The 26,494-nt window shown below is 45.3% G+C and overlaps 1 protein-coding gene and 1 long non-coding RNA gene across 2 annotated transcripts in view; both read right to left on the bottom strand.

Moving 5' to 3' along the window:
• LOC143497403 (GTPase IMAP family member 8-like) overlaps positions 1-8,564 on the bottom strand; it is a 31,615-nt gene extending 23,051 nt beyond the window's left edge. The window contains exon 1 of the mRNA XM_076993321.1: positions 7,996-8,564. Within this exon, the coding sequence (XP_076849436.1) occupies positions 7,996-8,431 (436 nt within the window). The 5' untranslated portion in view covers positions 8,432-8,564. The remainder of the gene's footprint in view (positions 1-7,995) is intronic.
• Positions 8,565-11,453: 2,889 nt separating this feature from the next.
• LOC143497410 (uncharacterized) lies at positions 11,454-17,194 on the bottom strand. Its single transcript, XR_013125880.1, has 3 exons — positions 17,050-17,194; positions 16,521-16,595; positions 11,454-13,458 (listed from the first exon to the last, which is right to left on the bottom strand). It is a non-coding gene; the product is annotated as an uncharacterized LOC143497410 (long non-coding RNA).
• Positions 17,195-26,494: the final 9,300 nt, after the last annotated feature.

Here is a 26,494-nt window from a genome sequence, read left to right as displayed (position 1 = left end):
ATAACAATAACAACAACAATAATAATAATAATATATGATAACATTTATGAAAAGTTATCATTATAATTATTTACATTCTGAAACTGAAGGGGGGGGGGGGGGTCGTTTCCCACTGTCTCTCAGGATGTGACATGTAGATACATATTTTGCAGTGAGGGGGGCGCTGTGTCCCCCTCCTAGAATGATTTTTAGTTGTTCAATTTGTGTTAGTGTTTGGAAGTTTGGGATTTTCTTTTTGAATTTGTGTATGTAAATTTCACGTGTTGGCCTGAATTTTTCACATTTTAGAAGAAAGTGCATCTCTGTCTCGACCTCACCTGTCATACAGTGACCACACAGCCTCTGCTCTCTGGGCAGCCAGGACTGTTTATACCTGCCTCTCTCTACGGCCAGGCTGTGGTCACTGAGTCTGTACTTGGTCAGGATCTGTCTCTGCTTTGTATCTCTGACAGTCAGGAGATACTCTTCCAATTCATACTCTGATTTTAGGGCCCGATAGCATTCAAGTTTGTTTTGAGTCCGAATCTCTTTTCCCCAATGTTCCAGATAATCCCTTTGACTGCGTTTGATGATGTGGTTAATGTTTAGTTTTGAGGTTAAAGCAGTGCTGGAACGAGGCTGATCTGTTAGAGGGTTAATAAGCCTCAGAACCAGCTGACTGAGGGGGCTCTTCTCTGGGTTCAGTTCTTGGGTCTGTAACGTCTTAAAATGTAGCGTATCACTGGGACTCGTTTTCAGATGCATCCAGAAAATTAGAGCTCGTTTTTGGATATTGATGGACAATGGGAATCGGCCTAATTCTGCCCTGCATGCATTGGTTGGTGTTTTTCTTTGGACTTTTAGAATCATTCTGCAGAATTCTGCATGCAGGGCTTCAGCTGGATGCTTGTCCCATCCAGTGTAGCTTTGCTGACTGAGTGGACCCCATACCTCACTTCCATACAGCGCAATGGGCTGAATCACACTATCAAATATTTTACACCAGATTGGAACCGGAATGTCGATATTGTAGAATTTTCTCCTGATGGCGTACATTGCTCGATGAGCTTTATCTTTTAGTGCATTCACTGCCATACTGAAACTCCCGGATGCAGTAATAACAAGGCCGAGGTAAGTGTACTGCATCGTGTGCTCCAGGGCGGTGCTGCCCAGACTGAACTGGTATCTGTGTTCCTGACATCTGGGCTTCTTTTGGAAGACCATAACTCTGGTCTTCTTCAGGTTTACTGCCAGGGCCCAGTTCTGGCAGTACTGCTCCAGCAGATCCAGGTGCTGCTGTAGCCCCTGTGCGCTTGGGGACAGCAGCACCAGGTCGTCTGCGTAGAGCAGGAACTTCACCTTCCCGTCCTGCAGGGCGAGACCAGGAGCTGCAGACTGTTCCAGCTGCACCGCTAACTCGTCAATGTAGATATTAAAGAGTGTTGGACTCAGACTGCAGCCCTGCCTCACTCCTCTTTTCTGAGTGAAAAATTCTGTGTGTTTGTCTCCAATTCTTACTCCACATTTGTTTCCCAAATACATTGATTTGATGATGTCATAAACTTTGCCCCCTACACCGCTCTCTAGAAGTTTGTAATAGAGTCCTTCGTGCCAAATAGAATCGAATGCCTTCTTAAAATCCACGAAACAGGCAAAGATTTTTCCATTTTTGGTCTGATGTACATGTTGGTTGATTAGGGTGTGCAGGGTGTAAATGTGGTCAGTAGTTCTGTAATTTGGAAGAAAGCCAATCTGATTTTTGCTCAGGACATCGTGTTCGGTAAGGAAAGACAGAATTCTGTTGTTTAAAATATTATTAAACACTTTCCCCAGATTACTGCTCACACAGATGCCTCTGAAATTGTTAGGGTCTGATTTATCTCCACTCTTATGGATTGGGGTAATGAGTCCTTGACTCCAGATGTCAGGAAAACATCCTGAACTCAGGACGAGGTTGAATAATTTGAGCACTGCCCTCTGCAGCTCAGGAGTGCTGTTTTTTAGCATTTCGTTCCTGATGCTGTCGGGGCCACAAGCTTTTTTAGGTTTTAATGATTTGAGTTTTTGAGCCAATTCTTCCTGTGTTATTGGATAATCGAGAGGGTTTTGATTGTCTTTGATTGCACATTCAAGTGACTGTAATTTTTGTGTGATCAGATTGTAATTGGAATTTAGTTCTTTCTTTGAAATTTCTTTATTATACAGATTTTCAAAATGATTTTTCCAGATTTCACTGTTCTGTGTGGGTACTTTTTGTGGTTTTGTTTTGCTCAAGTTATTCCACATCTCCCAGAACTGATTGTTTTTGATAGAATCTTCTATGTCTCTGAGTGTTTTATTTGTATAGTTTAGTTTTTTGGTTCTGATTGAGTGTTTATATTGTTTAAGGGTGTTACAGTATTTTTGTCTTAGGTCCTTATCTTCTGGTTGTCTATGTTTTAGATTTGACAATTTTCTTAATTCTTTTCTAATCGATTGACATTCATAATCAAACCATTTTTCTTTTATCAGTTTTTTATCTTTATGTTTGTTTGTTTTTTGTAGTTCAGCCATAGAAGATGCTGTGTGTAAAATGCTGTTAATTTCACTCACAGCATGATTTACACTTTTCTTATTATTCTCATAATTGTTGTTAATAAAGTTAGTGATTTTGTTAGATACATGAACTGACTGAAGTGCAAGGATAAATTTCTCCGCACTATCAGGAGCCCATCTGTAGGTCCTGTGGACTGTGTACAGCTTACTGGACTCTGTTGCTGTTTGTTTTGGTTGATGTGACCATTTCAGGTACACATTAATTTGGCTGTGGTCTGATAGAGGAGTTTGCTGTCGGACAGTGAATGCGTTGAAGGAGGAGGGATCCATGTCAGTGATGGCATAATCTACTACACTAGCTCCAAGAGCTGAACAATACGTGAACCTCCCTAAAGAGTCCCCTCTGATCCTGCCGTTAAGCATGTACAGACCTAAGGCTCGACAGAGATGCACTAACTCTTTACCGCTCTTATTTACAGAGCAGTCCAGGCTGTTTCTGACTCTGAGGGCTGGTGTGAGGTACGGAGAGCTCTGACCAAACACATGTTTATTGCCCTGTGAATCTACATAGTCTAACTTGGATCCAGTTCTTGCATTAAAATCTCCACACAGCAGCACATTTCCCTGGGCCTGGAAATGGCTGATCTCTGTGTGGAGGCTGTTGATGTACTCCTCATCATAATACGGGGATTCTACTGGAGGAGTGTAGACAGCACACAGGTATGTGTCTGTCTCTGATATGCCAAGTTGTTTATGTAGTTTTAGCCAGCAGTGTGATTTCCCTAATTTTACGGCTGTGATGTGCCTGGCCAGTTTTTCCCCGTACCACACCAACAGGCCTCCAGAATCTCGACCGCGCTGGACTGAGCTTAATTTGATTGAGGGCACAATGACCTCACAGTAACCTGAGGGACAGTGGGTGGGCGTGTCTTCACGACACCACGTCTCTGTGAGAATGAGGACATCTACATCTTCAGTGTTCTTTATAAAGTCAGGATCTCTACTCTTCAGACCAAACGCTGAGGAGTAGAGACCCTGGATGTTCCAACAACTGATATGAAATGAGCGCATTTATACAAAGTTTTAAAATACATATCAATTAGGTCTACATTGTGAGACAAAACAGAAGAAATTATCTACAAACAGTAGAGTATAAGCTATTTGGAAATATTATTTCAAAAAGTATATTCACCAGTGCAATTTAGCTAAATAGATAAACATTGTATCGAACAGTGCAATCATCACTATTATTTATCTATTTATTCTCTTCCCAGAAGTAGTATACTTCTCAGAAGTAGTATAATCGCAGTATACAGAAGTACACCCGCCTGAACATGAACAGTAGACGTTGCTCTTAATTTGGCAGCAGTCTTGTACACAGGGTGTAAAGCAGCTCTTTTATTTCTCCTAGCTCATGTGTAGCTGATGGGGGTGCTTTGGGTGGGGGTGGGGGTGCCTGTGCCACTGCAGCGGCATAGCTCTGTGGCCTTTGTCGTGGGGGGGGCTTCCTTACAGGTGATGACTTCTTGGTTGGGGGGTGTGGAGCAGCAGGTGAGTGTGGGGCTTGTGTGGATGCAGGTAGGTATGGGGAAACAGGAGGGTGGGTGTGAGGAGCCCAGGGCCTGCTGAGCCTGGCAGGTGATATCGGGGCATACCTTGGGATATACAGGGGGGGTGGTCTGAAGGAGCCTGCAGGTGGTGTGAAGTGTGGTGCAACCGTGTTGCGGCCCAGGGCTGCATCTTTTAGGGTCTTCGCAAAGATCCGGACGCCGTCCTCATGAAGGTGAATTCCATCGTGCATGTGGCGGGGTGTGATGGAGTGGTGGTAGGCCAGGTGGACGTTTGGTAGAGATGCGCATCCTCTGCTGATCTCCGCGTTAATGCTGCTGATGACGTGAGGAGGAGTGTCGGAACGTGCCAACAGAGTTGAGATGATGATGCGGCTCTCTGGGAACTCTGTGCTGGCTCTCTCTGCCACTTTCCTTACTGCCTCTGCAGTGTTGCTCCGCTGGGTGTGGAGGTCATTAGTGCCTGTGTGGATGATAATACACTGAGGGCACCCAAGGGCCTCCTTTTTTAGAAGCTGGTGGGCGTGGCCAGTGGTGCTGCAGCGTTTTGCTGTTATCGTGTGTCCAGGGAAGAGCTTCTGGGGGTCAAGGAACCTTCTGTTGGAGTCCATGAGTAGCACGACATGAGGTTTCTGCTTTGCTGATGTGGCAGTAGTGGGCTGTGGGTGAGGCGTGGGTTCAGCAGGAGTTTTCTGGGTGTGTGGAGGTGGGTCATCCTCCTTTTCAGGTGGGTCTGGCTGGTGAGGGGGACTGAGGATGTCTGAGCTGGGAGGGCTTGAGGTGACTGAGTGTTTTGTGTAGTCAGTGTCTGGTGGTGTTTGTGTGGAGGCTGAAGCACAGGGTCTGGTGTTCTGGATCTGTTCTTTCACGTCCTGTATCTGTGTTGTTAAAGTTCTCACTCTTTTTATTTCTTCTTCTTTTAGTTTTGCTATCTGTGCTCTCAGGCTGTGATTTTCTTGCTGTAGCTCTCTCAGGCTCACTCTGAGCTCAGCGATGCTGGCCTGACTCTCCCTCTGTATCTGGAGCACCTCCTCTCTGAGCTGTTGGATGGGGCTGGTGGAGCTGCTGGTGTCGTTGTGTGAGAGCCTGGCCTGTGTGTGTTCTTTGAACTCAGTAAAGTCCAGCTCCAGCATAGCCAGACTCTCTCTCAGCTGCTTGTCAGACGGGGATGGGGGCGGGGCTGTTGTGGGCTGTGTGGGCGGGGCTGTGGTGGGCTGTGTGGGCGGGGCCTCTGAATCCTCTTCAGAGTCAGTACCATTCACAGTGGTGCTGTCTACCTCTCTTTCTACCTGAGCTCTCAGATGTGGAAAGCTCAGCTGAAAGGAGTTGAGGCTGAGCTCATTTCCCTGCACTAACACTGTCCCTTTAGTGTAATAGGTGATGGTCAGTACGGGGTTCTCAGTGTCCAGGAGTTCGTCTGTACAGACGGTTATCCTGCCCCCCCTGCCGATCCCCTCTTTGAAGGTGAAGTGGTAGTGGCTGCAGATAGCAGATCTCCAGGCAGACAAGGCGGCAGTGTGGAATATCAGGTTGTTCTTCACCCTATTGCCGTGTATTTGTATGTAGTCTGCGTACAGGGTGTCTGGGTTCTCCTGTAGGATCTGCTGCTTGTGTTTTTTCTTGGCCTGGGCGCTCCTGCATTTCTCCGGGTACGCAACCTCTCTGCACGGTGCGGCCTCCGTCTCCATGGTAACCACACAACGTATCGGTTTCTAACGGCTGCGTCTGGAGCTTAGCTAGTTAGTTTAGCGATTAGCCTGAATTACTAGCGGCTAGCGGAGTTTTAGCTGTTTATAATCTGTTTAAAAATCGGTTTTACAGACTTTCTGAAGTATTTTCAGTGTTTTCTTCCTACCTCTCTCTCTCTCGCTCTTTGGCGCTCTCTCTCTCTCTCCCTCTCTCTCTGCGTGTGTAGTGCTGTATTAACTCCGGCCGGTGTGTGTGGAGTTCCAGGTCTCTTTCTGCTGATTTGTCCAATGGTTTAGCAGAAATATGAAGATAAACTCCCAAAAATGTTCACAATAGATGTAATAAATAATATTTTAAGGTTAATTCTTCTGTTTGTCGCACTTTAAGACCCAAATTTGAAAGTATTTCAGGAGCTCATTTTAACTGTGGCTTCCCTGTCTCTCTCTCTCTCTGGTTTGACTGACACCGAGGTTAGACCTATTAAAGAGAGGCTCCGCCATTTCTCTCTCTCCGGTTTTGTTTGAGAGCACGCGAACTTTGCTACAACTAACAGCTGAAAGTCGTATTACTTCAATAACGAGCCCGAGTTACGGTGTAATCTAACCAGCAACTGATCAACGTTACTGCGACAACAGATTCACCGAACGACTTCAATCAAGCTTGTTAACGCGGCCACACGGACTGAAACAAAGGCGATCAATTCCCTGTAGTTAAACCGTGAACGAGACTCTCATTCCTGGACTTCATATCCAGAAGGACGATTCCCAGCACACCTGGACGACATCGCTTTATCAACGAGGAGCCTGCGGTGGCAATTCCCTCCTAATTCAGGGAGGACAACGACACTACCCAAAATCCTCAACACGTGAGAGTCTTACCGCTGGGCATAGTTTATAAAAGGGCAAAGTTATTTGAACTGCAGACTTATCTAAGTTTAACCAAAACCTTCACAGTGTTTTGTGTTTAACTTTATTTTCATAATCTTCATCAAGATTTGTATATACAAAGTTATCTTTGCTGTGCATGCCACCATCTTTTATTTATCTGATTAATGGACAACTTGTAGTCTTCCCCATTCTCAGACACACCACATTAATTTTTAGTTATTAAGCCAGCTCCATTACCCTTTGTTCTGACCACGTTGGAATAAACCAGCTGAGCTCATTAACACAGTCGCGCTGATCTACTGTTTAAAGTCGGCGCCATTTTAGTTGCTTTGTTCTCTATAGGAGAACTGAGACTACAACTCCGCCTCCTCACACGCGCACAAGCGCGTGCACACATTACCCTCCCCTTTTTACACACACACACACACACACACACACACTAGATACCCAGTCTTCACTGTAAATGTACTGATCCTTGTTGATGCTGTTTGTTTTAGAATAGTTGGTTTTAAATAAATGTATCATTTATTTTCACCAAATTGTGTGTTGATGTCATTCAAAAGTGGTTGTTGCCAAAACCTCCAAAGAATTCACAGTTAAATCCTTCAGATACCAAACCATTAATTACCCATAGTTGATAAATAAATGTTATGGTTCTGGTATAATTAGAATATGAGACTGATTCATAGTTAAATCCTTCAGATACCAAACCATTAATTACCTTTAGTTGATAACTAAACTTGTGGTTCTGGTATAATTAGAATATGAGACTGATTCTAAATTAATGAGACTGATTAATAATTAAGGTAAAACAAATTATGTCTACTTTAAAGGATTAGTAGGTGAAACCCCTACACTATCATATAGTAAATTATGCTAAACACAAGACATTGGTGCTCAAACGCACATTAGAGATACTAATAATAATAATAATAATAATAATAATCATTTTTATTATTATTATTACTACAATAAACGTTTGCTTATTTGGACAGAGCCAGTATTAACCTCTTGGCATTTCACTATGTTTTATTCTCATTATAACTATGTGACAAAAAATATCTTGGAATGTTGAATCTTGTGTGTAATCCATCAGTCACATTATATTCGTATCAGTAATTTATAATGAACTGAGCAGGAGGTTACTAGTCCCCTATGTAGACCTCTCTGTGTTGAACTTGTGTCTAAAACCCTTTGTGTGAAACCCTGTGTGTAGTATTTAGTGTTCAGAATATAATTTCCAGGACCCTGTGTGCAAAATGTGATGTGCCATAAAAACAAACTGTTTCACTGCAGTTAACACAAGAATCTACATCACATCAGGAAAGCAAACTTACCCATAACCCCTCTGATGTCCTCTCTCTGTTTCTGTACCTTCATCCACTCTCTCACTCTCTCTCCTAATTTTCTCTTCTTCTTTTCAAAATGGCAGCCACTGTTTGCTGTCACCATCTCCTCTATCTTCTCCAGCAGCTCTGTGACCTGAGTGTCATCACCCCTGTTCTTATTGTTGAGAACATGATACCTGTTCCCACATTTCTCAACCAGCCACTGGAGGGCGCTGTCTTCACTCTCAACGTACTGTTCAATGGGTGTGTCTCCCAGCCAGTCCCCATATGTGAACAGAACTATAGTGTGACTCCAGAAACTCTCAGTGAGAAGTTTCATGTGTCCCTCTAGTGCTCTTCTCTCATGCCCTTTAAAAGTTGTGCTCACACGTAACACCAGCAGTAGAACATGGGGTCCTGGAGGACACAGAGACACACTGAGCATAATCTCCTGTTTCAGTATCTCACTGCTCTCCACTACAGTGTGATTCCTCCACCATCCTGGAGCTTCAACCACAGTGATCTTCCTCCCTGCTACTTCTCCCTGTCTCTTCACACACTGAGCAGTTGTCTTTAACTCAAACTCCTCTCTGCCCAGGATGGTGTTTCCTGCTGAACTCTTCCCAGCACATCTGCACCCCAGCAGAACAATCCTCAGCTCTGAGAGGTGGTGTGTGTCATCTGCAACACACAAAATTAATAACAATGTAAAAAAATTTAACCTAAATGTAAGCACAAATATTATACTACAAACTGTACTTCTATCATTGAAGGTGAAGTCTCATCTTGATTACATTGGTACTGACGGCTTAATATGAACTATCATAGGGATACTAGGAGCATCTTTGTACCCCAGTAGCACAATCCTCAGCTCTGAGGATTCTCAACTCTCAACTTAAATAAGTTGAAACAATCACACACAAAATGTATAGCAATTTTAACATTTTAGTCTAAAAACTATAAATTAATACAATGATACTACCAGTATGATGGAAGGTATAACAGATACCCTATAACAGAAAGAGAGAGTTGAGGGGTGTAATGGTGGTGAGGAGAGAGAGAGAGGTGAGGGGTGTAATGGAGGTGAGAAGAGAGAGAGGTGAGGGGTGTAATGGTGGTGAGGAGAGAGAGAGGTGAGGGGTGTAATGATGGTGAGGAGAGAGAGGTGAGGGGTGTAATGGGGGTGAGGAGAGAGAGGTGAGGGGTGTAATGGTGGTGAGGAGAGAGAGAGGTGAGGGGTGTAATGGTGGTGAGGAGAGAGAGAGGTGAAGGGTGTAATGGTGGTGAGAAGAGAGAGAGAGAGAGAGAGTGGTGAGGGGTGTAATGGTGGTGAGAAGAGAGAGAGAGAGAGAGGTGAAGGGTGTAATGGTGGTGAGAAGAGAGAGAGAGAGAGAGAGAGAGGTGAGGGGTGTAATGGTTGTGAGGAGAGAGAGAGGTGAGGGGTGTAATGGTGGTGAGAGAGAGAGGTGAGGGGTGTAATGGTGGTGAGGAGAGAGAGAGAGAGAGAGAGGTGAGGGGTGTAATGGTGGTGAGGAGAGAGAGAGAGTGAGAGGTGAGGGGTGTAATGGTGGTGAGGAGAGAGAGAGAGGTGAGGGGTGTAATGGCGGTGAGAGAGAGAGAGAGAGAGAGAGAGAGAGAGAGGTGAGGTGTTTGTAAGAAAGTCTTTATTCTCCATGTGACTTTCAAACAAGAAATCAAATGGCTGCCAAAGAAGCAATATAAACACAGTCAATAATATAAATCAAAAATATTAATAACATTAACAGCTTCAGTCTCTGATTAATGACTTCTTGGATCATCAACATACAGCACAGATAACAGGACCTGTGGGTATTGAACTCTGCACTGTGAGCTGTGTAATAAATGAAAACACGTGTTGGGCATTAACTCATAATGTGCCTGTGATGAAGGGGGTGTGTGTATCAGTGTTTGTGTTACCCTGTGGCTGGGACCAGTGTAGCTTGACAGGAGGCATGTTTAATATATTATTGTAAATCTCTGTTCTTTAAACTGCTACTATAATTACCATACCCCATATTACCAACCAAACACTTTTGCATTTCGATAAAATATGCCAGATTTAAGCCAGGTTAACGCATTCGTTTGGGTCATATATAGATATATATACACTACAATGTGTTTCTCTTTACATATCCCAGCTTCTTTGTGAGCTGGGAGCAGAGCACAGAGCAGCCATTATACAGAACTCCTGGTACTGAGAGGGTTAGGGGGTTTGTTAGAGGGTTTGTTAGGGGATTTGTTAGGGGGTTTGCTCCAGGGTCAATGTGGCAGAGTTGAGATTAAAATCTACATTCTGATTGATAGTCCATTACTAATGTAATTGGAAACAGTTACATCATAATGAAATCTCACACTCACAATGAAAACTACACTGCATGTTGAACAGTATGATTGTTTCATCTTGTGTACCCTGGCTGACTAAGGGGTGGTTGAGACTGCATTAATTAAATAGATTAATTAACCAGATTAACTAGACACATTAACTAGATTAATTAATCAATCAGTTAATTCATTCATTATCCCACAAGCCAAAGAGACAACTATAATTAAGAAAAACATAAATGACTAGACAAACATGAAGCAAAGGACAACATACAACTGAACAGAATGTTGGGGTAACTAAAATACTGAACACTTGAACAGTAATAATACAAGACATCAACACGAATTAAAACAATAATTATCAATCAATCAATCAATCAAATTTTATTTATATAGCGCTTTTTACAACAGTTGTTGTCACAAAGCAGCTTTACAAGTGCCGAGTCCTAGCCCCCAGTGAGCAAGCCAAAGGCGACAGTGGCAAGGAAAAACTCCCTAGTTTTTTGCATGAGGAAGAAACCTTGAGAGGAACCAAGACTCAGGGGGGGAACCCATCCTCCTCTGGCCGACACCGGTCACCATGACAACAACAACAATATAGACAGAATGTAGACAGAATGTAAAAGATGCAATAATGTCAATTTAGACCGAAAAATATGTAATAATGTCCATCATGGTGTAGGCATCCGGTTAGGCAGGAGGTGGCCGGCCAGGATGGATCGCTTGTCTCTCCTCATCTCATTATTCCTCAAGCAGGCGGGCAGCCATGTGGAGAAATGAAACAGGGAAAATTAGCTCTGTATGAGGACATATACAGGACAGGTAAAATTATAAACATTTCTGGAGTGTGGCAGCAACTCCGGCACTAAGTTAAATTATTACAGCCTAGCTAAAAAAAGGCAGAACCAGAAGGTAACATAGGCTTGGGGGCATTCTGAGACAATGGCATCCGTCCACTGCACTGTCAACAAACTTGAGTGACCACGAGCAGTGACAGGATGACAGCACCAGTACCCCAGTCTACCATAAAACCCTTCGTCTATGAACCCCTGGATCTGTACCTTTATCTAAGGGGGATATTAATTATCAAACGCTAGACTAAATAAGTGGGTTTTCAACCTAGATTTAAAGATTGTGACTGTGTCAGAGTCCCGGACACATTTAGGAAGATTATTCCAAAGCTGGGGGGCCTTATAAGAAAAGGCTCTTCCCCCTGCTGTTACCTTGTTAATTTGTGGAACTAATAACAGACCAGCACCCTGTGATCTTAGTTGACGTGGGGGTTCATAGTAGGAAATAAGTTCCTGGAGGTATTCAGGAGCAAGCCCGTGTAGTGCTTTATATGCTAATAATAGAATTTTAAAATCAATACGAAATTTAACTGGGAGCCAATGCAGGGCTGATAGGACTGGTCTAATATGCTGAAATTTTCTAGTTCTGGTCAGAACTCTAGCTGCGGCATTTTGAACTACTTGAAGTTTATTTAGATTCCTATTTGAACATCCTGGCAGTAGTGAATTGCAGTAGTCTAGTCTAGAGCTAACAAATGCGTGCACCAATTTTTCTGCATCATCCTGTGATAATGCATTTCTTAATTTGGCAATGTTGCGGAGATATAGAAAAGCTATCCTAGTAGTATTATCTATATATTTATCAAATGATAGGTCAGAGTCGAGTATGATGCCTAGGTTTTTGGCTACTGTGCCAGGTGTAATGGGATAGTCTGCAAGATTAAGCATTAAATTTGGAATTTTCTGTCTTGCGGCCTTTGGGCCCACAAGGAGAACTTCTGTTTTGTCCTCATTTAATTGTAGGAAGTTTAGAGACATCCAGCATTTAATATCTCTTACACAGGCCTCAATTTTTCCTAAACTGAGTTTGTCATCGGGTTTGGCTGATATGTAAAGTTGTGTCATCCGCATAGCAGTGAAAATTGACACCATGTTTGTTTATAACTGTGCCCAATGGTAGCATATATAATGTAAATAATAGTGGTCCTAAGATGGAGCCTTGCGGGACCCCATATTTAACCATTGTACGTTTGGATGAAATATTATTGAGCTCTACAAACTGATAGCGATTTGTTAAGTAAGACTGAAACCATGAAAGGGCTGTGCCTGAGACTCCAACCCAGCGTTCTAACCTTTCTAGCAAGATCCTATGATCAATTGTGTCGAAAGCTGCACTAAGATCAAGAAGCACTAACAGTGATACATAGCCTTGATCTGATGCAAGGAGGAGATCATTTGTTACTTTAACTAATGCTGTTTCAGTACTGTGATGGGGCCTAAAACCAGATTGGAACTTTTCAAATGTGTTATTCCTATGCAGATATAGGCATAATTGCTGGGCAACAGCTTTTTCTATGATCTTAGATATAAATGATGTGTTTGAAATGGGTCTATAATTAGATAGCACAGTCGGATCAAGATTTGGTTTCTTGATCAGAGGTTTGATAATTGCTAATTTACATGATTTGGGCATGTGACCTATTGTAATGTAATTAAACCTACAGATCACGTTAGTTAGGTCAGTTTGGTCTGGTCCAGATTTTTAACCACAATATTAGGAAGTGCTGTTGTGAATGTGCCCATAACAGCAGTGTAGCTGGAGTTTCTACATGTGTCTGGAGAATCTCCCATCACCAGAACTGTGTCTCCACTACCTGTTGTACCTGTTCCACACAGAACTAAGGGGAATTGTGTGTGCATGTTCTGGTGTTTCTTCTCTGTTTAACTTTCTCTCTCTTACTCTTCTACCTGTTCTGCACAATCAGTTCATACTTGCTAGACAAAACAAGCTTGAACAAGTACTGTATCAGTTTCCTGGTTATTGTTAACTCTGTTCTACAGTGTGTTTTGTGCCATCCTGTAAATCTTTCAGACAATAGTTTTATCTTTCAGATATGTATGTGTGTGTGTGTGTGTGTGTGTGTGTGTGTGTGAGTGGCTGAATGTTATGGATAATTGCAGCAGTAAAACAAAGGTTTGATCTTTGTTTTGCAGTTGCAACAGCACTGATCAGCCAATCACAGCAGACTTACAGCCAAGGAGACTGGAGTGTAGGACAGAGGAGTGTGTGTGAGTGAGTGACAGCAGTTTCTCCTTTACAGGAACATCTGTACTGGGGCTGTAACATGACACATTTCTCTTTGTATTATGTGCATTATGTTTAGAGATCTGTTTGTTACCTGCATCATTACAAGTGATGAACAAATTTAAGCAGCTCACCAAACTCTCCTAGGGGAATGGACAAGAGAACCTGCACTGACCCAAACCCTATTTTAACCCTAACCCTAACTTAAACCTAACCCTAACTTAACCCTAACCCTAACTTAAACCTAATCCTAACCCTACGTGTTACCATAACCCTACCCTAACCCTGACTTATCCCTAACCCTAACCCTACCCTAATCCTAACTTAACCCTAAACTAACCCTACCCTAACTTAACCCTAAACCTAGAGCTGGGCGATTAATCGATATTATCTATTAATTCGAATTTATAGTTAAGGACGATGTGTTTTTAAGAAAATCGATTTTCTGAGTTTTAATTTTCACCACCGACGCTGCACTGTGGGCTCCCGTAGTTCAGTGAGTTTAGCACCTCCCACCCATCCACCCTCAACACACACACACACAAACACACACAAACTTGACGGCGGAGCTTGTGCCCAAGAAAAGAGCAACTAGCTCCGTGATATGGAGTTGGTTCGGTTTTCCGGCGTCAGACGTAGACCAAACAAGTCCTCTGTAAGGTGTGTTTGAAACCGATAGAGGGAGAGAGCGAAGAGTACTATTTGTTCAGTTGCGTTGTGAATAAAGTTTCCCTCCGCAGGATATTTTGGATTAAGCAGTTTCTGCCTCGGTTACCGAACCCGCTTCAATGGATTAAACTTTCGCGAGTGACCGTAGCGCGCGGCTCCGCACACCTCGGTGGAGGCAGGGTTGCCAGGTCCTACAAAAATATCCCGCACAAAGTCAGTGTAAAACCCGCCCTTCAGCAGCCTAAACTAGCCCAAAGACCAAAGTTGTCGACGGGGGGGTGGGGGGGGGGGGGGGGGGGGGGGGGTGTAAAATGGAGACAAATTAAGTATTATATCGCGATCCATTCTTAGTGTTGACTTGTAACTCCCACGGTAGCCCAACTCAAAAGTAGCCCAAAAAACCGCACCTCGCGACCCCAGAATTTTTACCCGCGGCTGGATTTACAAACAAGCCCAATTTGGCGTGAAAACGCGAACTTGGCAACTATGGTAGTATAAAGTATAAACTGTGGTAGTATAAAGAAACACCCCTCAAAAACAGTGGAAGGAACATTTACCTGACGAATTTTAATGTTACATTGCAGGCCCGTAGCCAGGGGGGATCGGAGGGTTCGTTCGATCACCCCCCCCCCCCCCCCCCCCCCCCCCCGAACACACATGCCCCCTCAAGATAGATAGGCTATTCAACGAATGAATTGTTAGTCTCCGGTGGATATACAGACAAACAAATAAGGACAGCAACAACAGACTCACAACAAACTTATAACAGTGTTGCCAACTCTCACGCAATGAGCGTGAGACACTCGCATTTGACTGTCTTCACACGCCATACATCCGATTTCTCACGCTGAAAAAATCTAGTTTATTTATCTCCGATCTACATCTATGATTCAATGAGTTACTAGTTCGCTCTGGCGCCAACTACTGGCGATCGATCGCTTTAGACGCAACATAGAGGAAACATATAAGACATAACACCCCCCCCCCCCCCCCCCCGCATCAAATCTCACTCCTAGTGATTTTGAAAAGTTGGCAACCATGCTTATAATGAATAAAATATGTGTAAATTAAAAGGTTTGAAGTGCGCTCGTGTATTTAGGGGGCACTGGAGTAGAGAGGCAAATGAAGCCCACTTTTGGGGGAAAAAGATCCCCCCCATCACAATGCTGGCTACGGGCCTGCATTGTGTTTTAGGTTTGAAAAGTGCTGGAATTTAGGCTAAAGTGAGGGCAGTCCTGTTCTTATTCAGAATGTAGACAGCGTGTCTGTCAGTACGCAACATGCAACAATTGTTAAATTGTATGTTTTCCATTTTATTAAAAAGGGCACCAAATTATTTATATCTATTTATTTTTTGAGGGTGTGTTTTATTTATTTATTTTAAGTTTGAGGTTGCATTGTGTCAGTGCTTAAACTATGTTGGAGAAAGCCTTCTAAAAGTTACTGAATGTTCTCACTTGTTTACAAATGTTTTTTGCTTGTTTCTGGTTGCACTTTAACCCCAAAGGGGAAATTTAAGTGAAAAATAAATTAAAACTTTTTTTAACCATTCCTTTATCATCTGTAGTTTTTTAGTAGAGGAAATAAATCTATTAAAATCGAAAATCGGATTAAAAAAAAATTAATCGAAGATTTTTTTGGAGGGCCATATCGCCCAGCTCTACCTAAACCTAATCCTAACTTATCCCTAACTTAACTCTAACCCTAACTTAACCCTAACCCAGAGTGGTCAGTCTGGTGAACTACTGAGTGTTGAGTAGAGGTGACCCAGCCTCAACTTTTGGTTCTAAATAAAAGACTCACTCTCTTTTTTTTTCTCCATACTGGAACATGAATTTGAATTTCTTGTCAGTCCTACATTCTCTCCTTCATTCTCTCCTGGGTGTCTTCACATCTCCTTTATTTAACTATTCATCCTCACCTTCTAACTGAGAGTGAATACAGACTTAGACAACAACTCTGTACACAAGCAAAAAAAACCTAAACATGACTAAATAATGAACATAGTTCATGTTCATCTTTCACCACCATCTTGTGATTCTGTTTATTTCACTACACTATTGCCCTTCACTTAACAAGTGTCCTAAATACATTACTGTGTTACCTTTGTGGATTCCAAGGACAGACTGTAATTAAATTAATTTGTTAGCTTTCATTTTGCTGCCATGCAGGAGACAACTCCACATGTATAAAACAGTCCAAGCCCTTCTAAACTCACATTTGTTCTGTTGTTAAACCAGAAACTAAACTTCAATACTACAGACAGTGTGTCATGTTTTATTATAAGCAAGAAAGTCACAACTTTCAAACATACATTTTCTGATGGACTGAACATGAAAGTGTCTGGACAGCTTCTCATATGAACTCAAGCCAGTCATCAGTGACAAATGAGCTCCATCACGTTACACTGGGTGTGAAGTCAGTACCTGAATCTCCATAATCCCCCTCTGAGTTCAGATCAAAGTCTTTAGCACTGGAATTAGAATCATAGTCCATTGCCTCTGAAATAACAAAACATACACATTAATTCCAGTATATGTATTCTTAATAATTTCATACAGAGCATTTAAATGTGTGTGCATTTAAATCTTAACTTTTCAGTTTTCTAGACACAAATGACATATTTCTTGAATGAAGAATGCTCACTGACAGTATAAACTTTGTTTAAAATTTGTGACGGAAGCAATGTGACAGAAGTTTAAAACGTCCTTAAAACAATTAATGTAACAAGACTAAATGACACACACACATTTACTAAAATGTTTAAAATCTGTGCATATAAATATGTATATAAACATGTAGCTCCACTTCCAGATGTTCCCACGCCAATCGATCAATGTGGGAGTTTAACGACCTTAACGCAACAAACCTGCTACCATTGATTAATGTATCTGCAACATCGCCTAACAAAGTCATTGACCACACTGAAATGGGAAAATGTCAAAAACACCTTACCTGTGTGATCTGGTGTTAATTATCTTAACAATCAACTACTAAAACTGTGTCTATTACTAATAATGATCTGCTACTGAAGGGCGATAAGAAACATAACCTAGTCCTTTAACGTGTAAAAACATACCTAACATGTCCTTTAGTGCGTGACAACAAACCTAACCGGTTTATACCTGTTTATAGTTGAAAGATCGTCAATCAGTGGATAGGTTGCCAGATTCTCGTGTAGGCCTACATACCTCCAGAGAATTAAATAATATAAAACACAACAGCTGTAGTAACAAAGGAAGAAATACTTTTATGTCATGTGTAGAAATGGAGTAAATAATTTACTATGCTTTGAGTAAAATAAAGTATTCATTTATTTAACATATTTTATTTTAAAATGTCAGATTCTTTTGTTGATCATATTGGTTTTAAATAACAATAAGCCTGATTGTGGCTTTTGTGATGAGACCTGTGTCTAACTCTGGAGGATATATATGCGACTGGCAACATCAGAGAGTCACGAGTAAATAAGCTGGAATAGCTTGTTCACAACAGGCAGGAGTGTAACTGAAAGAAAAATTAGCATTTGACCTATGAAAGTAGCCAGTCAGAATATCTGTTTTAAAAAGTGTTTTAAAACACTAAACACCACCTTTAGAATTACAGATATATTGTTAAAACAAATTTAATAATTTTTTCTCCTTCCACTTTGTTGTGAAGATTGTTGCTGTCACACAACACACTTGAAAAGATGCATGAAAACAAATAATGAATCTGGTTTTGTGACGATACGGGGTGAGCGAAGGACGAGACACCGGATCCTTGCTGTAGACGTCACTTTTATTTGGTAACACGGAGATTGCGCAATAGCGCACGAGAAACATATAACGTGTACTACAGAGACGTGTAGACTTTAGACAACGACGAGCACAGGACACTGCGCGAGCGCACATTAAATAGACAAACCACATTAGCCCCACGTGATCACGAGACAATTCACAGGTGAGACTTATTAATCACACAACAAAACCCTAACCACGTATATACACTGACGCAGACAAAGCACGTAAACAACGTTGACACACGCCCAAAAGGGAGGGGCCGGGGTCCTCAACGTGACAGACGCCCCCTCCAAGGGCACTACCCGTCCCGGGGTGCCAACAGGACCGAGTGCCCCGAACCCACGACGATGGGCGGATCCGACGCGCTCAGTCCTGCGTCTGGGAGGTGACCGCCCTTGGTGAAGCGTCCGCCACGGACCGCCTAGAACACCCTCCCTGGAAAGACGGGGGAAAAGACGGAAGACACGTTAAACGGAACATTCACAAACACACACACAGGCACGTTCACACACAGTGGCACAAGAGGGAAAAACGGGTTTGGTACACAAAGGGGAAGACTGACAAACACGGGAACACACACACACGACATAGGCGCCAGGCTGTGCGCCAAGAGAAGGGCGAGTAGGGGAGAGAGACCGGGGACCACTGGTGCTGCAGGTGCTGCGGTGGGCGGTGCTCCTCCGGCCCCTGCTGCATACCCACCACCGGGCGCAGCGCGGCCGGCGGACGCGCCCGGTGCAGCGCGGCTGGCGTACTCTCCCCTCAGCTGGCTGTATGGCACGTCCACCTCGCTCCACGACTGTCCTCTGGAGTTGACAGTGGGTGCTTGCACTTCCATGTCCGTCGCCTCACTGTCCTGACACCAGCTCATGGGCTGCTCCGGGCTGCCACCTCGGGAGCAGTCCATGCTCTCTCCACTAGAGCGAGTAGAGGACGGGGTCCACCTCCCTTTAACCCTCTCGGCCGACGGTTCCGAGGGGGGAGGGCTCTCCTCCTCCTCCTCGGTGTCGTCTTCCTCGGGGTGATCCTCCCCGCCTTTCCCTACGGCGGTAGAGGGACCTACGGGCGGAGGGAGGTAATCATCTTCCTCCGACTCAGACTCCTCCTCCCCGTAGTCGACGGTGGAGGCGTCGCCTATAGATGGAGGGTAGTCCTCCTCCCCTTCTCCACCGTAGTCTATGGTGGAGGCGTCGCCTATAGACGGGGAGTAGTCCTCTACCTCGTCTTCCTGCTCCTCCTCCTCAGAGTCCTCCTCTCCGAACTCCTCCTCCGGAGTTGATGCGGTAGCGCCAATTGTGCAGGCGACCACCCTCGGAGGCGAGAGGGCGCGGGAAGGAGACGAGTGGAGATGTCTCCAAATCCTCACCGCGCCCTCGCGGAACATCTCCGCCCTCTCCGGGTCCTTGCACTCACGCGCCGCAGACAGCTGGGAAGCGCACACAGGGTCCCTCTCCAGCTGTTCCTGCGTGGGCATCGCCTCCTGAAGCGGAGAGGAGCCCTCCTCTCGACCGGGGGGGTCTTCCTCCAGCTCGAGGATGCCCACCCGCAGGGGCGATAGCTCCCGAGAAGGAGAGGGGTGTCGCTCCTCCCATACCCGAGCAGCTGTCCTGCGGTATTCATCTCTCAGCTCGGGTATGGAGGTCTCCCGAGCCGCGCACAGCAGGTAGGCACACTCTGGGTCCTGCATCAGCTGTGCCAGAGTCGGCGGGGCTTTGTGGCGTGGAGGAGAGGAAGAAGAGCGGTGATGCCGCTTGCAGGGTTTCTTCCCCTTCTTCAGCTTCGGCTTCTAGCCTGGCATCCCTTTTTGTGTCTTGGAAGGCTCGTCGTTCTGTGACGATACGGGGTGAGCGAAGGACGAGACACCGGATCCTGGCAGAGATCTTCGTTCAGGTGGACAATATCTACTGGAGGTTCCACGGTCTAGGTGTAAGCAGTGGGGTGATCGGTCTTTCGTGGTAGCAGGTCCTAAATTGTGGAATGCCTTGCCTACTGTTCTACGTTCCATCACTGATCTACCAATATTTAAAGCCAAACTTAAAACACACTTATATAGGATGGCTTTCAACATCTAATTATTTGCAAATGGTATCATTACCAACTGCACACAGATGAAATCTCTACTCTAAAATCTACTCTACTCTACTCTCTAAGACCATACTAATTTATTGTTGATTCAATTATGTACAGCGCTTTGGTCAACCCTGGTTGTGTAAGGTGCTATATAAATAACTGATGATTGATTGATTGGTTTGTGTACTTATGTGTAACGGGGTGACAGAAGCAGCAGACAGAGGATGGTGTCATCTTCCCTTTAATGTCCATGTCCATGATAGACACAGCACAGCTCAGCCAATAGAGATTAAAGGAGAGTGAGGAGGGTAGTGTGTTCTCAAACTCGTCTCACACAGTCACTTCAACTCGTCCTAGACGACGGTAGAGCGGCAGACGTCCAGCAGGTCTGGAGGGCACCAGGAACACACGGCACTGACTGTACGGACCTGTGGGCTTAAGAAAGGGAGTGTGTGATGAGGAACAGGTGCAGGTGATTATGATGGAGATTGAGACTGAGGGAGTGAACGGGAGGAGGAGTTTTGTGAAGTGGGGGGCTCCCCTGTCCCACGGTCCCACCTACTGTGACATTATGGACTTATGTAGCCTTAAGCCAGCATTTCCATCATCATCTTCACTCTCGGGTGGCAGGTCTCTCTCATCCACACCCTGGCTTTCTGCTAGGTCCACCCTTGGTAAAGCTAAGGACTGACCTGAGACTTCTCACTACTCAGTCCTATGCAGATTTCTATTAAGGCCTGCTCCATCCTCTGGACCAATAGTGTAAATCCTTCCCAATTGTCCAAACACTGAACCACCCTATATCTAACCCTGTCCCAATGATCTTGGTTCTTATTTTGCCCTTGTGCATGATTACACCGATAAACCAAAGTGCATGCTGGGAGGATCTGTACAGCCTGGGGTTGAGAACGCCGGACTCTCCTATCTGCGTCAGCCTCCATATTCCTCCTATCGTGACTGAAGGCTCTTCCATCATCTTCCTCAGCCTGTCCCAACACAGAGTCAACGCGCAGATGTGACGTCTGACCAAACAGCAGCTCATAAGGGGAAAACCCTGTGGACTGATGAACAGTGGAATTATAATCAAACTGAAGATGGGGAAGATGTAAAGGCCCTGCTCCATGGGAAGAGAACAAATCATGCATGGTCCTATTGAACCTCTCACAATAACCATTTCCCCCTGGATGGTAAGGAGTTGTCTGACTCTTCTGTACTCCAATCTGTCAGCACAAACACTTCAGCAATTCCCTCTCAAAATGTTGGCCTTGATCTGAAGGCACACCATACATTCATTCATTTGACATCAATAATGGACGTTCAAAAGACAGCCCAAAAAACTTTCATTCTGGCTTTTCAGTGGACGTCTTTTGAATGTGACGAAGACGTTCAATTGACATCTTTTGGATGTGTCTTTGCTCAGTGGGATCACTTCCTCAAGCATGCAAAAATGTTTGCTTTCAATTTGGTAGTTAGCTAGCCCTAACCGCGAATAGCTGCTACTCTCTGTGAAGAAAACTCCCATATACACAATGCACCATGCAGCATCAGGCGGGGTGGGGGTGTGATACCGCGATGGCAGTTGATTGCCTGCATTTTTATTTTTACATTAACTATTGTAATAGACAATACTGACAAACGAACAGCACCTATTGTATCTGAAAAAAAGCATATTCTGCATATGCAAACCAATTTTGCACCCTCTCCATATTATATCAAGCGTGCAAAAAAGTTCATGCTCATTTTCAAAAATGTCCCCCCTGCTAGTTAGTTAGCTAGCTAGCAAATGTTCAGAGTTATTTTAAGGTCTCGGTATTGTGTCACTAATATACGATGATTATTGATCATTGTTAGCGAGCTAATAAAACGAAATTAAAATCCGTATTTGCTACAAGATGGTTGCACAGAACAAATTTTACCTTTCCTGTTGCTTGGTGGTATTCAAATTGATTTATGGTGTGGTACATAGAATCAGCCCCGTCGACAGGGGGGGACAACCGGGTCTGTTGTCCCGGGCCCCAGGGCTAGGGGGGCCCATCAAAGAGCCCAGCAATTTATTTTTTATTTAAAGTATATAATTTTAAATATAATCTTGAAGTCTTTCATTAATATAAAATTCTGTACTCAAAATAAGCTCAATGGCTAAAATATTTATGTTTTGATCCGGCACCGACTGTAGCCAGCTGGTACCTGCCCAACAGCGGGAAATACAGTGGTGGGTAGTTAAAGTAAACAGAAATCTGGAGCACAGAAAAGAAAGGAAAAACATTTACCTGACGAATTTTAATGAAACTTTTTTGTCCCAGACTCCAGCAAGACTGTCAACGGGCCTGCATAGAATATTTGTCACGGTCACGGCTCCGGACCCCTCCTTATTGGGCGTGTCGTTATGTCGTCTGCGTGCAGTTATGTCCATGTTTGTAGTTCCGTGGGTGTGGGTTGTTTGTAAGCGTGTTCGTTAGTCTCACCTGTGCCTTGTGTCGTGATCACGAGGGTATGTGTTCTACACCTATTTAATGTGCGTTCGCACAATGTCTTGTGCTCGTCTTTGTCTGAAGATTGTGCTGTGTAAGTGTATATGTGCAGTGCTTGCACTTTGTTCTTTGTGCCTTACTATTAAACGTGTTATGTCAAAGTCTTGGCTGCCTCCTCCCACTGTAACTTTTTTTCTTTTGTGTTTAATACTTCATATTCTCCCTAAGACTGCCTGCAAATCACAGCTGAGGTTGGAGACATAATTAAAATCCACATTTGCTACAAGACAAAGTCCTGAATTGAGAAGTAGCAAGCTAGCTAGCTAATTTAATATTTTGCATTGCACTGACAATATGCTGGTGTCTCACAAAATACATATATATAGTGTTGGAAAAAAGAAAATTAAAGGCTAATAACTTATTGTGTCAATTTAGTGTTTTTCAGGAAGACTGTGGGAAAGCAGGAGTAAGGAGGCCTCAGTGGCCTTGAGGAGAACAGAAGGGGCCTATTCAGTGCAGGATGTGTAGCAAGCAGTTTTTAGATAACCAGATACACAGGCTGGGAGAAGAGGAGCAGGTGAATTTCCATGGAGAGCAGCCAGGATTGGGGAGTTATCGAAACTTAACAAATCGAAACTTATGGACAGAGAGTATGAAAGAAAGGACATCGCCCAGCACGAGAGGCTTTTCGCTTGGACACTGCTGAGATCCACTTGGGTTAGGTAGATTCCTAGGCAAACTAGCACCAGTGCACTGAAGAGTTTGTACCACGTATACTTCTATTATATTGCATTTAATTATATTCTATATAAATCATTTTAAAAGAACTTTTGTTGTCAAGACTTTGCTTGGACCACTCAGTCAAAAACCAGTCGGTTCATCGGGGCGGTGTTGGGGCCCGTCTGGGTCGGAGAAGAGGAAAATTATGGGTGCAGTCACTTCTCTGCTTTTGATTGGGCAGTGAGTGCATGATTATTGAGTGACAGCTGGAACTGGCCAGTACGAGAATTAAAAAAAGGTGTGTGTGTGTGTGTGTGTGGGGGGGGGGGGGGGTAGAATAGTAAAGGATTGAACATTAAATATGCAGTAATTAGTATATTTATTATATAACAAATTGCTAAATATGATATGACATTGCATGCTTGCTGGGATCATTATTGCTGCTTGAGCTGAAACTGAACCGCGCGTTTGCTGCTCCAGCACAGAAACAAGCGGGAAACGGCAATATAGGGTAAAGCAATAAAAAATATAATTAAATATTTCACAAAGTTTTTTGTTTATATTTTTAAAATGTAAAAAAAAATATAAACAAATGTAATTCTTAATATTTCCAGAAGTAACTTGAATTACATATTTTCTCATTGTACCCTAACTGTAACAAATTACAGTTACTGTGACGGTGGGGTCGCGGCGAAGAACGAGACACACAATCCTTCACAGATACGTCACTTTTACTTATTCACGGTTTATTGCGCAATAGCGCACGAAGAACAGAGATACACACACACAGCAACGTGTAGACTTTAGACATTGACGAGCACAGGACACTGCACGAGCGCACATTAAATAGACAAACCACAGTAGCCCCACGTGATCACGAGACGATTCACAGGTGAGACTTATTAATCACACAACAAAACCCTACCCACGTATATACACTGACGCAGACAAAGCACGTGGACTACATTGACACACGCCCAAAAGGGAGGGGCCGGGGTCCTCAACGTGACAGACGCCCCCTCCAAGGGCACTACCCGTCCCGGGGTGCCAACAGGACCGAGTGCCCCGAACCCACGACGATGAGCGGATCCGACGCGCTCAGTCCTGCGTCTGGGAGGTGACCGCCCTTGGGGAAGCGTCCGCCACGGACCGCCTAGAACACCCTCCCTGGGAAGACGGGGGAAAAGACGGAAGACACATTAAACGGAACAGACACGAATACACACACAGGCACACTGACATACATCGGAATAAACGGGAAAAGGGGGTTTGGTACACAAACGGGCAGACATACGAACACTGGCACACTCACACATGAGACAGGCGCCAGGCTGCGCGCCAGGAGGAGAGCGACTAGGGGAGAGAGATCGGGTGCTGCAGGCGCTGCGGGTACTTGTCCTGCTCCAGCCTTTGCTGCATGGCCTCCGCCTGGTACAGCGCGGCTGGCTTGCGCGCCTGGTACAGCGCGATTGGCGTTCGCGCCAGGTGCTCCGCGGCGGGCTTGTGCGCCTGATGCAGCGCGGCTGGCTTGCGCGCCTGATGCAGCGCGGCTGGCTTGCGCGCCTGATGCAGCGCGGCTGGCTTGCGCGCCTGGTACAGCGCGGCTGGCTTGCGCGCCTGGTACAGCGCGGCTGGCAGACGCCCCGTGCGGGCCGTTTGGTGTTTCCCCGTCGATGTCCATGTCCTCCGTCCCCCGGCTCCACTCCATGGACTGCTCCGGGCTGCCACCCCGGGAGTAGTCCATCGCGCTCTCGCCGGAGCGATCGGAGTGTGGACGACGCTCCGCACTCCCTTTTACGGTCCTAACCGACCTCACCGAGGCAGGCGGACTGTCCTCCTCTTCCTCCGTATAGGAGTCCCCCTCCGTCTCACCGTAGTCGGCGGTAGGCGTGGAGCACCCCAATGGAGGGTAGTCCTCTTGCTCCTCCTCCTCGGTAGGAGCGGAACCCACGGGCGGAGGGAGGTAGTCGTCGTCCTCCGACTCCTCCTCCTCCTCTTCACCGTAGTCCTCGGTAGCGGACTCGCTCTCTGAAGGAGGGTAGTCCTCTCCCTCCCCGCCGTAGTCTACGGTGGATGCGTCACATAAAGACGGAGGGTAGGCTTCCTCCTCCTCTCCACCGTAGTCCTCGGTAGCGGACTCGCTCTCTGAAGGAGGGTAGTCCTCTCCCTCCCCACCGTAGTCTACGGTGGATGCGTCACATAAAGACGGAGGGTAGGCTTCCTCCTCCTCTCCACCGTAGTCTACGGTGGAGGCGTCGCACACCGAGGGAGCGGGTTCTTCGCCCTCATCTTCCTCTTCGTCCTGCTCCTCCTCCGTGGAGTCCCCTGCCCCGAACTCGTTCTCCGGGGAGGTCTCGACCGCTCCGAAAACCCTGGAGTCCACCTTCGGCGACGAGGGAGCGCGGGACGGAGGGGAGTGTCGCTCCCTCCAAAGCCTCACCGCGCCCTGGCGGAAGAACTCCGCCAGCTCGGGGTCCCTCTCCACTAGCCCCTGGGCTGTGGACAGCTGGAGGGCGCACACTGGGTCGGTCTCCAACTCCTCGACCGTCGGCATAGCCTCGTGTCGCGGAGAGGGGTTCTCCTCAGGCTCCTCCTCTGGTGTCCTCCCCTCTCCACAGAGTTCGGCGAAGCCCACCCGTATGGGCGAGGGCTCCCGGGAAGACGAGGGGTGTCGCTCCTGCCACACCTTTACCGCCGTCTGGCGGTATTCCTCCGCCAGCCAGGGAATGGCGGTCTCCCGAGCTGCGCACAGCATATAGGAGCACTCCGGGTCCTGTTGGAGCTGCTCCATAGTCGGCGTGGCTGGACTGCGTGGAGGGGAGGAAGAGGTACGGTGACGCCGCTTGCTGGGGCGCTGTGCCTTCTTTGGCCGGGTTGCGTATCCTGGCATTTCTGTGTCTCTTGCGGCTCGTCAATCTGTGACGGTGGGGTCGCGAAGAACGAGACACACAATCCTTCACAGATACGTCACTTTTACTTATTCACGGTTTATTGCGCAATAGCGCACGAAGAACAGAGATACACACACACAGCAACGTGTAGACTTTAGACATTGACGAGCACAGGACACTGCGCGAGCGCACATTAAATAGACAAACCACAGTAGCCCCACGTGATCACGAGACGATTCACAGGTGAGACTTATTAATCACACAACAAAACCCTACCCACGTATATACACTGACGCAGACAAAGCACGTGGACTACGTTGACACACGCCCAAAAGGGAGGGGCCGGGGTCCTCAACGTGACAGTTACACTTTTTTGTAATTAAATTACGTAACGTCGTGTCGTGGAAATTTTCTGAAAATGGACGAGGACTCAGACGTGGTTAAATTATTAATTTATTACAAAAAT

The sequence above is a fragment of the Brachyhypopomus gauderio genome, unplaced genomic scaffold (genome assembly GCF_052324685.1).
Source record: "Brachyhypopomus gauderio isolate BG-103 unplaced genomic scaffold, BGAUD_0.2 sc110, whole genome shotgun sequence".
NCBI classification, from domain to species: Eukaryota; Metazoa; Chordata; class Actinopteri; order Gymnotiformes; family Hypopomidae; genus Brachyhypopomus; species Brachyhypopomus gauderio.
This window is presented reverse-complemented; position numbering and strand designations above follow the sequence as displayed.